Here is a 16,393-nt window from a genome sequence, read left to right as displayed (position 1 = left end):
TTCCATTTTCTTCTGTACTGTTTCGTCGGCATTTCATTTAATTTTTTCAGAGATGATTCACTCTTTGAAACTTCCTTTGATATAGCTTCTTGCTTTGCATTTAACGCACTTCTCTGAAAATCTTTGCCACTGCAGCCTCTTTGGATCTGCACTTTTTTAAGTAAGTTAATCTTTATACTTTCTCCAGGCGTTCTGCACAGCATCCATTAATGCTGTTATATTATTTTTACAAGTGGAAGTAGCACAATGCCACAAAAATATAGGATGATTCGTTAAAATATAGGAAATATAGGAGTTTATAGGAAGAGACGCAAATATATAGGAGAAATAGGAAATGCAGGAGCACTGGAAAGCCTGCAATTCCTAAATCAGCTGATCACGAGTGATGAAAAGTAGATAACCTATGACAGCAATGTGTGTGTGTGGGGGGGGGGGGAAGCGAAGCGAGAAGCTTTACAGTCTGTGCCAACCCTCATCGTCACCCAGCAGGTTTATGCTGTGCGTTTGGTGGAGTTGGGACTGTATCGTGCATTACGCTACGTGATAGATTCAGACCTGTACTGTCGATAATTGGCGCGAGTGCACCTAGTAATTCAGGAATTACCGGAACTGGTCAATGGAAAGGGTGTCGCTATGCTGACAACGTCAGACTGCATACAAGAGCCAACAGAAATTGAGAGAACTGTTGGGAACATTTAATACATAAACTATATAGCCTGGATTCAGCACTGTCAGACTATCATTTGTTTCGGTCTCTGCAGAACTCCTTGAATGGTGTTTAAGTTAGTTTGAAAAGAACTCTGTGAAAAAACAATTCTGATCAGAAATCACAGGAGTTCTATAGCGACAAGATTATGGTGTTGCCGGAAAAATTGCAGGCCATCTAGCAAAATGGTACATTACTGGTTTCGTAATATAATTTTCAAATCACAATTCTCTATTTTGAATTCCAATGGATCAATACTTTTTAGACTACGTGATATCTAAATCAAAAACTGTGTTTGTACCGTTTAGATATTATGGATCTTTATTAGAGATTAACTTTCTTATAATTGTTGTTGTTAGACATCCAGTATAAAATGGCCTCTGAGTTGTATCTGGTGATTGTTAAATAAATAAATAAATATGAAATCAATATACGTAATATTTGTACGACAATAAATTTTAAAAAAATGTTACTCATAAGGATGAAACCAAGCTTAAATGAATACTTTTAGGAAAACAAAATTTTCTTTAAATGCTAACCCAGTATTGATGAACAGTAAATCAAGTGTCCATACGAAGTACTTAAAATTGTTGTATGTATAGTAAAATCATACAAAGCCTGTAGAAAAAAAGACAGTAAATGCCTGAAGATAATCATACTGGAAAAGTAAGAATATACTCGAGAAGTATAATGTAAGAAATGAATGTTACTCCCTGGTAAAAAAGAATCCAAAATGTAAGTATTAGTAATGAGCATAGAAAACTTAGGAACACAGTAATTAAATCAAGAAAGCAACTACTAAATGAGCGTAATAAAAAACTACAGCAATATTAAGCAGTATAAAATTTTAGACAGCTGTATATTAATATATCTATCATACGAGGGCCGGTCAATATGTTAGATATATATAGCAATAGTACAAATTAGATGGAAGTTGTGTGTTGGACTGTCAAAAGTGAAATATCGAGCAATCAAAATTTGTACATCTGAAGGGGACGAAGGCCAAGCATATCTTATCTATGACGAGATTAAATTGTTTATGGTAGCACGTGCCCATCCTTAAACACTCTTAAACCATGGAAGAGCCAGTTGAGAGTGTGTGCTTGATTTTGGGAGGACAAACCGAGAGAAGGCAGACTTCGTTCAGCTACTTCTGGGATTGCAAGGGAATTATTCTTACTCTTTACTTAACTTACGGGCATAGTGTGACTGGTGAATATTGCAGGTGTCTTCTGGAAAAACTTCGTGATGACCTAAAGGTAAAGCGCCGTAGCATGCTTATCAAAGGTATTCGCCTCTTATGGACAATGCTACTTGTCCAAAAACTTGTGCAAAGCCTCGACTACCAATTACTGTCCTTGTCCTATCCGAGATATTCTTCTGATCTCGCGCATCCAGACTTCTTGTTTCCCAATAAAGCAGTCGCTAAAAGAAAGGAGTGTTTCTTCAGATGCGAAAGTCATTTCCAAAGTAAAGCACTAGTTTTCTAGTTACTCTGACGCTTTCTACAAAGAAGGGCTATGGAGTCTGAAAGACTGGTTGCAGAAGTGTTATTTTGCACGGTGATTATGTGGAAAAGGTCTAACTATATACAATATGTGTGATTTTCGCCCCCTTTATCTCTGCCCCTTCATAGTCAAGGCACACCCTTATTGATCGACCCTCGTTACGTCAGTAAATGTAAAAGAAAGTAATAGTACAAGCACAGAATATTGTGTTCTACGTTACTCACAAAGAAACTACTATTTTTCTTAATATATGTGAAGACTGATTCACATCTGACCTGGTATCAATTATAAATGTACAATGGACCTACATTAAAAGTGTAGAAAAGAAAACAGCTTCTATAATATGCATTATCTCTTTAGAAAAATCCTATTCACAAATTTAAAAATAATGTACAATGCGTATATCTAGATATAGAATAATTTCTTGTATAAACATATTATTTGGAGATATATTTACAAATCAAAAATACAATCACTCTTTAGATTACAAGGGAAAGGTATAAGAGCTATCTATGTAAATAGAGCCTAAATAGTATTATGTATGGTTATCCTATATACTATCAAAATAAGAGTTTGTTGACAGAATCCATTATTTTGCTATTCGATTTACTAATAAATATTTATTTTGTACGTATGCACAGTATGTCCTGTGTATGCACACATAAAATAAACACTACCTTTAAAAAGGAGAAAGATATTCACTGTTGCAATAAGACACAAAAAATAAAATTGCTAAAAGGTAGTATTATAATACAATTTACAATTTAAATATGTTAAGTTCAATAATCATTTTAACTTACGGCAGACTACTAAGAAATATATATATATATATATACCAAATAATATCCTTACTTAAAAAGAAAATTAAAATATACTTTTGGAAAAATCTTCAATAAGGACAACCGAGTTATAAAATTGAAGGCGTTGAACTACAAGATATTGACACAAAACTATGAAAACTATTGTATAATATATATACTTAGTTTCTTACATGGGCTGGTGCACACTGGGACACTTTTTAACTTTCATTATTTGCAAACATGAAGTATGGGAACTTAGGATTATTCCAATTTCCTTTGATAAAATTAACAAATGTAAATTGTGGGAAACTTCGATTTCACTGGGGAAAAAAAAAAAATCCTAACTACACATAAAACTACATGAACTAACATAAATTAAAAGGGTACTTTCGGTTGACCTGGAAAGTTGAAATTTGGCATGATTGTAGCTTTCCGGGATTAACCGATAGGAAAATTGCCAAAAGTGAATATTTTTAATTTTTTAGGGAGTCTAAAGGGGAGATGAAGAAATTCCCCATATTATTAAATGGGCCTGTTTCTGGACTTATTATCTCATATTTTAGGTACTTGGAATACAAACGTGAAATTCGGTATGCTTGTACGTTTTCGTTATCTTTACCTAAGCAAGTCAGTAAAAATAAAAATTTTCAACTTTAGAGTGGTTTTATGGACGTCTTTAGAGTGGTTTTTATTTATATGAGACGTTTTCTACACCCCAAAATGTTTATACACTTCCGGCAGGATTAGAATGATAAAATTTTGGCATGATTGTAGCCTTCCGGCACTAACCTATAGGAAAATTGCCAAAAGTGAATATTTTTAATTTTTAAGGGTCTAAAGGAGGTTGAAGAAATCTCCATGTTATTTAAATAGGTGTTTTCTTGGGATACAAAATCTTATCTTTTAGATAGTTGAAATAGGAAAAATACTTTAAATTCGGTAGAATTGTGGGTTTAAGAGGTGCGAGGCCGTAGGCCGAGCAAAGGCGGGGGCGTGGGGACAATGACCTCAGCTGAACAAATTCCGGAAATATGAAGAGCAAATTCACGAAATCACTGTTGATGCAAAGGCTGATACATAAAAGATGCGAGACTGTAGGCCGAGCAAACGCGGGAGTCTGGGGACGGAGCCCCCTGCTAGTCAAAGGCTAGTTATCTAGTATAAAATGTAGGATATATGGATTAACAATTTCCTTAAGTATTTTCGTTTCCCTTTTTCGTTTTCGTAGCTTGCTTATTATATTTGAATTGTGCTGCGTTCACAGCATCCATGGATTGGCTTGGTTGGTTGGATTTGAGTTTAGAGTCCCCATCAAAATCGAGGCTATATGAGAGGTTGACACCTTAACGTGGGATTTGAACGAGGTATGGACCAACGACTCATCACGACCCATGCAATCGAGAATCTTCGAAAATGCTTCTCGGCTTCTCGCAATTCCATTATACCCTACACTCGAGGTCACTACTTATTGGTGTTCTCTGGCATCCTGTGATACAGAACAAATTCGCACATACAAATACACTTACGATATTCTACGACTGACAAGCTACTAGCATCAAGCCCTGAAGATCGGTCTTACTGTGACCGGCGTCCAGAACCTTCAAAACTAGTATCCCGTACACAGAAACACTTTCTGTGGGAAAATTTTGTAATAATCGGACAGTATATTCGGTGTGTTCTTAAATGCGTTTCCACTAGAATACTACTCCCAAATACCTACTATAACTTGACCATTTTTGTACGTACGGCAACTTCGACACTTATGTTTACTGCTAGCATTAGAGAAACATAAAAAATACAAAAAAATTCAAACATGCTAAGCGTCATTTTTTGAATTCTAAATCGTCATTTATTAGATAATAATAGTGTCACGTTGATTTTGATTCTGAATATTTCGTTACACAACACTATTAACTATTGTGCACTTCACTCTGGAACATACTACTACACTACTACTTCCTAACATTTCTCTCCCCTAGACGCAGCACTTACCTTGATTACACTTGCACTCTTATCATCAATTGCAAAATAGTATGCATGATCGAATCGTCCAAATAAAATATACATTAACCAAAGAAATGCACAAGCTGCATTTGAACTATAAAATAAACTACGCTCACACAGAAGAGCTCTTGTCATTAAATAAAGTACACCAAACACCGCACAATAAATGTCATAATTTCTGGTCAGAAATTCTTCATTCATCAGAAGATAAGGCATAGCCCAGCTATTGAAAATGTCTTTTTCTAGTTCCTGCATATGCACATAAACTAACATTGACGCCAACAGAACTAATACGAAGTCTAACACTGAAATTCCAGATAACCATTTCAACGTAGTCTTACTGGAAGAACACTGAAAAATAAATAAAATAAAATAAAACACTTATAATCAAACATCTTATATTAATGTATTTTCGATCAAACGCGTTCCTTGCAAGAGTAGTGAACACAGCATTTTACATTTAAAACATAATATTTAAAAAACAAAAACATATGTATCAGTCTCCACTTCTGAATCAAAACTTGAGCAACACACTTCACAGCAACGTTCTGAGAGAATTCCATTACTTTTCAACACGACTATCACAAACAACAGTATCTAACGACATTTTAGTTAAAACTTCTTCCCGAGTCTTTTTCAATTACTGCGGAGAGTATTGAAGAATATTTATATTACTTAAAAGTGGGGTATATAAAATAAAGAACCAAATAAAGGATTCGAGGAGAAAACAGTCACAAAACGAACGTTCACAGAAACAGAAAATTTTTGGCAACCATTACCAATTAATTATCTACCGCAAATGTTATTCTATTTTCGTGAAAAATTGGTCTCTTACTTCTCCTTACGACGTATTCTCACAACTGTAGTACAAAAATGTTGTATTTTACTATGATTTTGTAGTACAAAAAATTGTATTTTACTATAATTTTGATTTTGATTTTGTTAAAGAGGATTCGCCTCATTCAACGAGAAGAATCAGAAATTTTCAAAAATAAGTGGCTGGCTACGATTCTCTTAACTGTACATTTAGTACCTTATGGCTCTGGAAACAACCAAAGTGTGTTGAGTACAATATCAGAATCACAGAACAGCACAATATACAACTGGCGTCACCAGGAAACTTTAGATCAAAGAAACGTAATTTTCTTGAAAGCTAAGTTATTGAAGTTAAAGATAGCAGTAAAAACAAAAACATTCGGGACATTATGAAGGCATCAATGAATTTAAGAAAGGCTATCAACTTTGTTCTTATACATTACAAAAAGCGGGTGGAACAGTTTTTAGGGATACGGATATCTTGAATAGGTGAAAAGATTTCTTTGACAATTTGCCAAACATGTAGCCAAAAGATAATGTTCGTCGAGAATGTGAAATGCATATGAAATGCATACTGCAGAACCGTATATTCCAAAGCCTAACCAAATAGAAATATAAACTGCTTTAAAGAAATTAAGCACAAATCTCAGGATTAGACGAAATTCCTGCTGAGTTAATTTTCGCTGAAGGAAAAACATTGTGGGTTGAGATATACAAACTACTTCTCGTCTGAAACAAGGAGGAATAGCTACAAGAGTAGAATGAATTATTCATTGTTCCCATTCACAACAAAGACGACAGAACTGATTGTCAATATCTATAAAATCCTCTCAAATATTTTGTTAGGTGCAAGATTGAATCCATACGCAGTAAGATCAGCAGATTCACGTAGAATCGATTAACTATTTACCAGATAGTTACCATTCGTCATCTGCGAGAAGCACTTGAAATATCGGCTAAAGAACACATGAAAGGAACATTAATTAGGAAAGTTAGTAATTATTATAATAAAGATGTGTTTAAACGAAACACGAAGTACAACCCATGTAAGAAACACTTGCCCACGAGCTTTCAAATTGGGAATGGCCTGAAACAAGGAGATGTATTGTTGTCACTGTTATTCAATTTTGTTCTGGAATATGCTATAAGGAAAATCAAAGATACTAACCAAGGCCTAGAGCTGAATGATACTCACCAGGTTATGGCTTATGCTAATGATGTCAATCTGATAGATGATGATGATGATGGTGATGTGAGGACAATGCAAAGAAATAAAAGGTTTTATTAAACGCTTGAAGGGACATGGATTTAGAAGTAAACGCAGAGAAAACTAAATACATGGAAATTTGCCGTAATCGAATATTGTAAATTATGAATACGTTACAATATAAAATATTCTCAACATACGTCAAGATATCAATACCTTCGACATACGTTAAAATACCAAATAATACTTTCGAAAAAGTGGGACTTTCAAATATGTATGATCACCATTAACAGACCAAAACCTATTTACGAAGAAATTCGATTGAAAGTATTGGAATTCTTGTTATTGTTCAGTTCAAACGCTTTTGTCTTCGCGAATTCTGTAGAAAAACTTGAAGCTTAAAATATATAATACGATATTTATGCTTGTTGTGTTGTATGGTTGCGAAACATGTTCGCTTATTTTGAAGGAAAAACGAAGACTGAAAGTACCTGGAAATAAAATTCTGGTGCGAATATTCGGACTCAGAAGGGCCAGGAATGGGGAATGGCGTAAATTTCATAACGAGAAACTGCGTAATTTATACCGTTCATCTAACAATGTTAGAGTAATTAAATCTAGGAGGTTCAAATGGGCAGATCATATAGCCAGAATGGAAGAAAATAAAAACTGTTTCGAAATTTTAATTTGAAACCTATCGGAATAAAGACTATTAAGAAAACGTAAGCGTAGATGGGGATGCAATAATGAGATGGATCTCGTAGAAACAGGAATACAAAGTAGAAACTGGAAATAGTTGGCTAAGGGAACAAGTCAATGGAAAGCTTTTGTGAATGCAGCATTGAACCTTAGGTTTCATAGAGTGGATAAGTGAATTTTTCAGCACCTTAGAACAGAAAATCTAATGTCTAACCCAAACAGTTCCGTTGTGTTTCAAAATCATTACACTTTGGATTTCCATAAATGTAAATTACACAGTGGTAATTGACACATCAGTTTACTCTTAAAATTTGTCACTGGCTTATAACATGGTCTATCATTTTCTTTAATGATACGAATAATATCAAGGCAATAACAAAATCTTTGACATTTATCCAGCACGTTCGTTGTCCCATCTAAATCTGAACTCCCATGATCTCACTTTCGGGATTTCATCTAACGAAAAATTCTGTCATCTATCCTACTTGCTGTTCAAATTTATATATCACACCAAATCCCGTTTTAGCCAAAGCCACTTCTTGGAACTACTTCTATCCACTCTATCATCTATTTTATTTACAATATTCATTGCTGAGGCTCCTCCGTTAAATACAAAGATGTCCCCTCGGAAAAGCCCTTGTCCTGGATAGTGAGTAAGGCATCAAAAACACACTACATGCCTGTCCTCCACGTTGTCAGCAGCATCAAGCTAATGTTGATGGGCGTGTGTCTCGGTTTCTATCTATAAGGTAGACATTTACCACGAATCTATAGTTGTGTAAAGGGGCACAAAGAAAGGTAAACAAGAAAATAGGAAAGCGCGACAAATTAACTTTACTTCGAAAGAGGAATTAAAAAAAAAAAAAATGATAGACAGGAAAAAAAAACCTGTATCAGTCATGCTGCAGGATATGGCAAAAACACACTGGAAGGGGTGGCAAAATTTCATGTAAAATTTGTCTGTGTATGTTAATAAATTATCTGTTATCGTCTGTAATGGGGAAGTTACTGTTAGCGAGATTAAAGAAATAGCAATAGTCGTCTCGTAATCCTTAGTCTATGTATGGATCGTAATCTGATAGCAGGTTGCAGCTACTACTTCATTTCACAAGCTTTTTCACTGCTACTTCTGCTTTGTAATTCTGTCAGGCTGGGTCCTTGGATTTATAGTGCAGCTTGCTCTTTCATATTCGGCTGCTTGCCCCTACATTTCATTTTGCCGGTATAGGTCGGTTGAGTAATATGTACCTTCCCATTCGTGGATGTTAAGACGTTTACTGTCTTTGCGAATATTTTCTTTGTTGCTTGCTGAATAGTTTCTGGCATCCCGTTTCGTTCTTCTTGTGTGATGCTGAAAGAATTGTTGTGATCCAAGTGATAACGCGGTTTGTGGCTACTTCTATTGCAGCTGATTTGTTGTTCCATGATTGGTTTTCTAGAAATAATAATTGTGTGGCGTCTGCAGTTTCTTCAGTGCTGTTCTGGTTTCAGAAAAGGGCCAGTCGGCTCGCGAGATTCCTCTTCTATTGAGATATTGGCTTATTTCTGTTTTGATGTATTCCTTAATCTTTCAGGACATATGTTGCTTCCTGTTTTGTGAGCTATCTTCTTGCAAGTTGCGCAAAATCCGTTATCCACTGGTCTGTCGCATTCTTCTTGGTGAGTGTTGCCACAGCGAAAGCAGACGAGTTGGTTGGAGCAATTTCGAGTTGGTGGAATTTCCGATGCTCATACTAGTAGAAAATATAATCAGATGAAGAGACACATCCAACCAGAAGAAACGAGGTGACGACGACTAGTGTTGTAAAGGCCTGGAAATTTTTAGTAAAAAAAAACGGTTTTTTACTGTTTTTTCCCCGAGCTTGGAAAAAACTGAAAATTTGGAAAAAATTGAAATTTTCGAATATTTTACTACATTATGCTTTTAAAATGAAAACTATTTTATATTTACTAGTTTACAGTTAAAACCACTGAGTACTTATGTTTCTTGTATTAGAATAAGGAAAATTTATGGCAACAAATATACGAGGGCTGTCTAAAAAGTATCCGACCTTTGGCCAGAAAAATAGTTGCGAATACCTGACAGATTTTGGACCCTAATCCCCTTCAAAGTAGGCCCCTTGTGCTTCCACACACTTAGCCCACCGATCCTTCCACTGCTGGAAACACCGCTGGAAGTCTTCTTTTGGAATGTTGTTTAGCTCCGTCGTCGTGTTCCGCATTATGTCTTCTCTACTCTCAAAACGGGATCCCTTCAGAGGCGTCTTCAATTTTGGAAACAACCAGAAGTCACAAGGAGCCAGGTCTGAAGAGTAGGGAGGTTGGCGAACGGTTGTAATTCCATGTTTGGCTAAGAACGTGTGGATCAATTGGGATGAATGTGCTGGGGCGTTGTCATGATGGACGTGCCAGTTCTTCGCTGTCCACATGTCTGGTCTTTTGCGCCGGACTGCGTCACGGAGTCGCCTGAGAACATCTTGATAGTTTTCCTTTGTCACTGTTTGTCCTTCCGGTGCGTACTGGTGATGCACAATTCCACGGGCATCGAAGAAAACAGTCAGCAACACCTTGATTTTGCTTCGCACCTGCCGCGCTTTCTTCGGCCTTGGAGAATCGGGATGCTTCCATTGAGACGATTGTTGTTTTGTTTCTGGGTCGTACCCGTACACCCATGACTCATCTCCAGTTATCACTGAATTCAGATACCCAGGATCAATGTTGGTGGTGTCCAGAAGGTCCTGTGCAACGTCAAAACCGGTGTCTTTTTGTTCCTGAGACAACAACTTGGGTACAAATTTAGCAGCCACTCGTTTCATGTTCAAATCGTCACGCAAAATTGCATGTGCAGAATCTTTACTCACTCCAACATCTTCTGCAATCTCCCGCACTGTCAAACGGCGATCTGCCATCACCAAATTTCGCACCCGCTCAACAACAGCTGCATTCCGAGCAGTCTGTGGCCTGCCGCTATGCTGCTCACTCTCGACTGATGTGCGACCATCTTTGAATCGGTTGAACCATTGTTTAATTTGTGTTACACCCATCGCATCTTCTCCAAACACCTGCTGAATCTTACGAATTGTTTGGCTTTGAGAATCACCCAGCCTTTGACAGAATTTGATGCAGTATCTTTGCTTAATTCGTTCAGTCATCTTGCGAGAAACACTAAATCCGACGAACACTACCAACAGCATCTCACTTCGCGACCACCAGCTCACGACTGACACACGCGAACGCGGTGAAAAATTTCAAGCATGCGCATTAAGGTTCCTCCTCCACCGTGCACGGTGGCGCCGCCTGAGAATCATTACTTTGCGTGGAAAAAATTAAGGTCGGATACTTTTTAGACGGACCTCGTATGTGCACCACTCATCCAAACACTTTAAAGTTTGCACCGTGATAGAATGGAGTTATGGCTACAAAAGATACTAAAATATAATCTAGCTAAATTAATTGATATAGACGCATTTCACTTATTTTAAGCAATCTTATGAAGTTCTCGCTTTATAGCAGGGAAGTGTTAAAATAACGGGGGCAGGATCATTTTGGTTATTACCGTATGTTAAAATCAAATATATATTTTACGGGGACACGTATCTTCCTTGTGCTGTGTAAAATTTACGGAAATTTTAAACCTATTAGAAAAAAATCTTTTGTTCGGAAATACTGACGAAAACCGGAAAATACACTATAATTTAAAAACTATTTTTTCGCGTGATGCTAATCTTATTTGCTCTAACGTGTCTGCAGCATATATACAACGTATTTCGCTAGCAGGAAAAATATGTAAAGCAACAGGCTTTAATTTTACTTTTTAGTTTTCTGATGTGTGGTAAAAATCCTTCTTTATTATTATTATATTTTTCGAACAACTCAAAAACAGTTAAGTTCTTATTTACACATACACCACACAAGTGCGTAATTTGAGCATTGTGAAATATATTAAAGAATTTGACAGGTGAAACTTCCGTTCATTATTATTCAAGACTAGCAAAATACCCGGTTTTCGCATGGGGAGAATACATTTCATTTTGGACATAAAGGGCACCAAAACTGTCACCAATGAACTTAGGGACCCCACAAAACTATGAATTCGACACTAGTATTTGTCATTTTCAATCCTCATGGATTTTATTGTCTATTCCTTAATTTGTCCTGCATCGTATAGATCCTATTCCAAAAGACAGTTATTTCTTTGATTGGAAACTATTTCAAAGACATCTCATTCCTTCGCGGAACCCAGCGAGTAGAAGCTTAACTGCCTCTCTTGAAGAATAAATAATTAGAAAAAAAAAAAAAAAGAAAAGTTCCAAGAACGAAAGAACTCGTTTCTTCAACGGTAGCAATCCACTCTTAACAAAAGCACTTCAATATACACATAGAATCGAACGAGGGAGCAACCATTCAGAACAAGTGAAGCCCACTTCTCCTCTTTAAAAGAGTTCTTTGACTGCTGGGTGCTGCGTGACTAAAAGCAATGTTTCCAATTAGCTAAAGAAAGTATTATTATGATTTTTTTTGAGCTGAAATATATATAAGAAATAATTAAGCATACAAACATTACATAATTACATACACCATATAACAATAATAATAAATATATAAATAGGCTTAATCCCAACCTACTATCAGATCTGGTTTTCTGTATAAACATACATATTATGTTTGTATGTTTAGATAGAAAACCAGATCTGATAATAGGCTGGGATTAAGCTTTTATATATATATATATATTACTTTATAACATTTCAAACCTAGCAAGTGGCCTAAAAAAAAGGGGCACTTGCTGTGGAAATATTAATTGATTAAATCAAAAATTAACACATATTTACCTGATCGTTATTTTTTTAACGGATTAATTACAAGCCTGCCCGTATCACACTTCAAGATTGATGTTAAGACTTCCCATACTCGCTGGATTTATTCCATGAGATATTTTCTTGTTTCTCACACTGAAATTCAGCTTAAAAGAGAAACGATTTGACACTATCCACGACAATCAAGATACCACAAAGGAACTCTGGTGCATTGTATTGTATTTATTTTCTTTTGTATGAACTTACAAGTACGAGGAATGTCCTCAAGTAAGTGTAACATGCGTCATATGTACAAAAAATTTACATTAGTAAAATAAAGTAATATTACCTTGTCATGATATTTACGTACTCCTCAATCGTATAACAAGAATTTTCTAATAGAAATGATTTTAACTTTTGTCTGAACCTTTTTATATTTTCCTCATACTTTATATCAATAGGCAACATGTTGTACAACTTACCACCACCATAACTTACACTTTTTTGATACATTGCTGACCGGTGATTACACAAATGAAAATCATTCTTATTTCGCGTATTATGATTATGTACATCCTTATTTGTTACGAATGCCGATGAGTGTTCTTTCAAATACAAAAAGAGACGATACAAATATAAACTATCCAGTGGAAATATATTGACCTCCTTAAACAAATGTCTACAAGAAAAATTCGGCTTCTTATCACAAAGTATTCTTATGGCTTTCTTCTGAATTTTGAAAACATTAAATCTCTGACTTGAATTTCCCCAGAACATGATACCATATTGCAAGATAGAGTTAAAACACGAATGGTACAAGGCTTTACAAGTATTTCCAGCAATGGCGATAATGTTCGAATGTCTGTGTAGATGTAACAAGAAAATATTTTGAAGATAGTAAGTTCGTCTCTGTGGCTTTCTTACACCATTAAACCGGGAAATAAAAGGCTCCTGTAATCCCGAGGTAATAACCTGTTCGTCCCGAGGAACGGAATAAGGGAGGGGGGGGGGTTGAACATGCATTAGAAAGCAATAATCTACATAAAAATATTCAGGTTTAGTATTCTTATAGAGTTCTCGTACAATATTAAGCTGTGAGTCGTTTTCTGGGTAGTGTTCTTAATATATTACAAAAATAATTATAAGTACACATAAACCAATGCATAAAACCTATATGCTAAACTTACCTTGTTTTCGGAGGAAGAGTGAGCTCTTTGATATTTTATATTTAATTCCAAAAGCCATGCTTTCTTTCTTCTTAATGTATCCTGCAATACATTTTCACATTGTTGACACAACCTATAAGCTTGCTCAAGTTGTTCTCTGCAATGTCAAGCAACAAGTTACTTATTAAACTCATTTTAACTTCATTTTGCAGAATCGTTTACTGTGTATATATATCAACAATAGAACTATCGACATTTGCACGTCATTTACTCAGTCAAAATTTAACAATTTATATAAACGTTAAGGGCCTTCGTACAGGTAACAGTTTCCAACACGAACTGTATGCACCCGTTTGCAATGAAAGAAGATACAAACTGTGTCAACGTGTATACCTACAACTACACAACAACACCCGTATATGAATCGGTATCCTAATGCGAGAAGGAATGCGAACTGAACTGACATCTCAAGAATCTGGAACAAATTTTGAGCAACAGAAAACAATGGCTGATTGACTTCGAATAGGTTGTCTCCGCATTACAACTGCGAAACTGGACCACAATATTCATGTTTTGGAACGCTGTTATCTTCCCAGCCACTCTCATCACTATGAGGCAAAGTTACATAGGATTCATGAACTGACAAAAGAAATGAAATAAAATTTCAGTTTAACGTCCCAAGATTATGCCCTTCAGACTAACGGAGAATGAAGTGATACTCTCATAACAGTGAGAAATCGTTTATACAGAGCCACGCTACAACGTAATCAATCTACGGTGAATATTTAAACGAATATGAGATTTGATCTCAAAGTAATGAGATTACACATCCATCAGCCAAAACATAATGACTACATGTCAGTTCTTTAACGAAATCGTTGGTCTTACGTTAAAAGGCACGGGCACAGCAGAACTGCTCGCCTGACGATGAAAGGGGTCTCACTCTATCAGTCTGTGATATTTGTGCGTAGAATGGGAAAGACAGGTAATACACAAGGTAGCCGAAAAGGTGTTGTGCTTTTCACGCACGAGATTGTGTTAAGAGTCAAAACCTCAGGGTATTTTACATGAAGGTTCAGGCCCAACATCGTATAACAGCACAGTTGAAGCTAGTAGATGTGAAAAAAGTATTGGAATCCGTATTATCAGACGTACGGTATTGTTGTGTAAAAACGAGCGAACTTTCCGCAAAAGTGTAAATGCTGCGCAAGCCCATGAAGAAATTTGGACTGTTTATGAGCAAGATGCGTTATCAAAGTCAACAGCCAAAAGTTGATTCAATCGGTTTCGTTCTCGAAATTTCGATGTTCAAGATGCTTCTCGCTCTGAGAGACAAATCACAGCAAAAGCTAATGATATTCTGGCAAAAGTTGAGCAAGACCCTCATGTAAACAGTCACGATATCGCCAATGACGTACACCCATCACCAAACTGTTAACTCTTTATCGACCGGCGGGACTTTCAAGTTGAAGTCTTTCAAAGTTGAGTTTTATGTAAACACCCTTTTGTTGCTAGTAACCTGACGGGATCCACACAGTCTTGCTTCTAATGGTTCAAAGAAAAGTCTCAAGATGGCAAAAGGTACTTGTTAAGTTCATTTGGGGGTGTGACTAATATAATTTGGCGCGTTTGGATCATTGTTTTTGATTAGTGATCGTGTTGGCTGATATTTGAACATTATTTTCTGTATTATTTGGAGCTCCAAATATACATGGATTTTTTTCGTACTTCATCAAGTAATGTATGAATAATAGAAATAGTAATTAACAGAAATAGAAATAGTAAATATTTATATATTGTTGTGTGTGTTATGGGGTAAAATTGCAGGTGGACCACGAAGTCCCGTCCCGTCAGGCTTTTACACAGTTTAGAATTTTCCCTTCGAGCCTACGCATTGTTTCTTATATTTTCAATATAGATTGTTATTAGTGATATCTATGTAAAGAAACTGTACCAAACTCTTAACTAATTTGCGTATTTCATTTAGAACATATGTTTAGATCGGGATAATAATTCTAACATATGAGGGCGTACATTATTTGGGCTCTATGGTAGAGTCTTTGCACCCTATATTTCATGCAAATGATGTAGAGGTCTCGAATATTGCCGGACGTTTGTTCAAGCTCTTTACACTTCCTGGTGTCGCAGTCAACAAATGAGGAACTGATCAAGGGAAGAAAAACACCACTTTCAGTAAGCAATGGTAAGACTCCAAAATCGAAGGGAACATTGACCTCAATTCGTAGACAAAAAGGACAGATCTGAACTATAATTTTCGAAGAAGATTGGATTCAGACCGCACTCGAAATGTACAATGTGCAACGTTTTCAATGTGTTTTCAAATGAAAAGAAAAATTGTTTCTTTGAATTCCATCATAAGTGACTGGAGCAGCGTAGATTGCTTTCCAAATTTGGGTTCAAGCACACTAAATTATCATTCTTTGAATTCAGATATTGTAAAAAGAAACAAATAATAAGTAATTCGAAAAAATGAAATGAAATCTTTGAGTTTTACGTCCCACGGTTATGCCGGTTAGGGTACAGGAGACGGTGATGAAGAGTATTGAGTGAAATGCTAAAATGAAGAAAGTGGGAGGAAACGTGTGAACCCCGAGAAAATCCACGCACACGGTGTTTGTCCACCACAAAGTTCAATGAGCCATCGCGGCCCCAATCAGTAATTTGAGTACA

General features: G+C 36.0%; 1 protein-coding gene across 1 annotated transcript in view; it reads right to left on the bottom strand.

The window, feature by feature from the left end:
• The window catches only part of LOC145671236 (uncharacterized), a 101,525-nt gene that overhangs the window by 20,865 nt on the left and 64,267 nt on the right, over nucleotides 1-16,393 (bottom strand). The window contains exons 4-5 of the mRNA XM_081740136.1: nucleotides 13,724-13,859; nucleotides 5,007-5,369 (exon numbers count right to left, since the gene is read on the bottom strand). Of these exons, the coding sequence (XP_081596262.1) occupies nucleotides 5,007-5,369; nucleotides 13,724-13,859 (499 nt within the window). The remainder of the gene's footprint in view (nucleotides 1-5,006; nucleotides 5,370-13,723; nucleotides 13,860-16,393) is intronic.

Source organism: Thermobia domestica, chromosome 15, assembly GCF_964235325.1.
Source record: "Thermobia domestica chromosome 15, izTheDome1.hap1.1, whole genome shotgun sequence".
Classification (NCBI taxonomy): domain Eukaryota; kingdom Metazoa; phylum Arthropoda; class Insecta; order Zygentoma; family Lepismatidae; genus Thermobia; species Thermobia domestica.
This window is presented reverse-complemented; position numbering and strand designations above follow the sequence as displayed.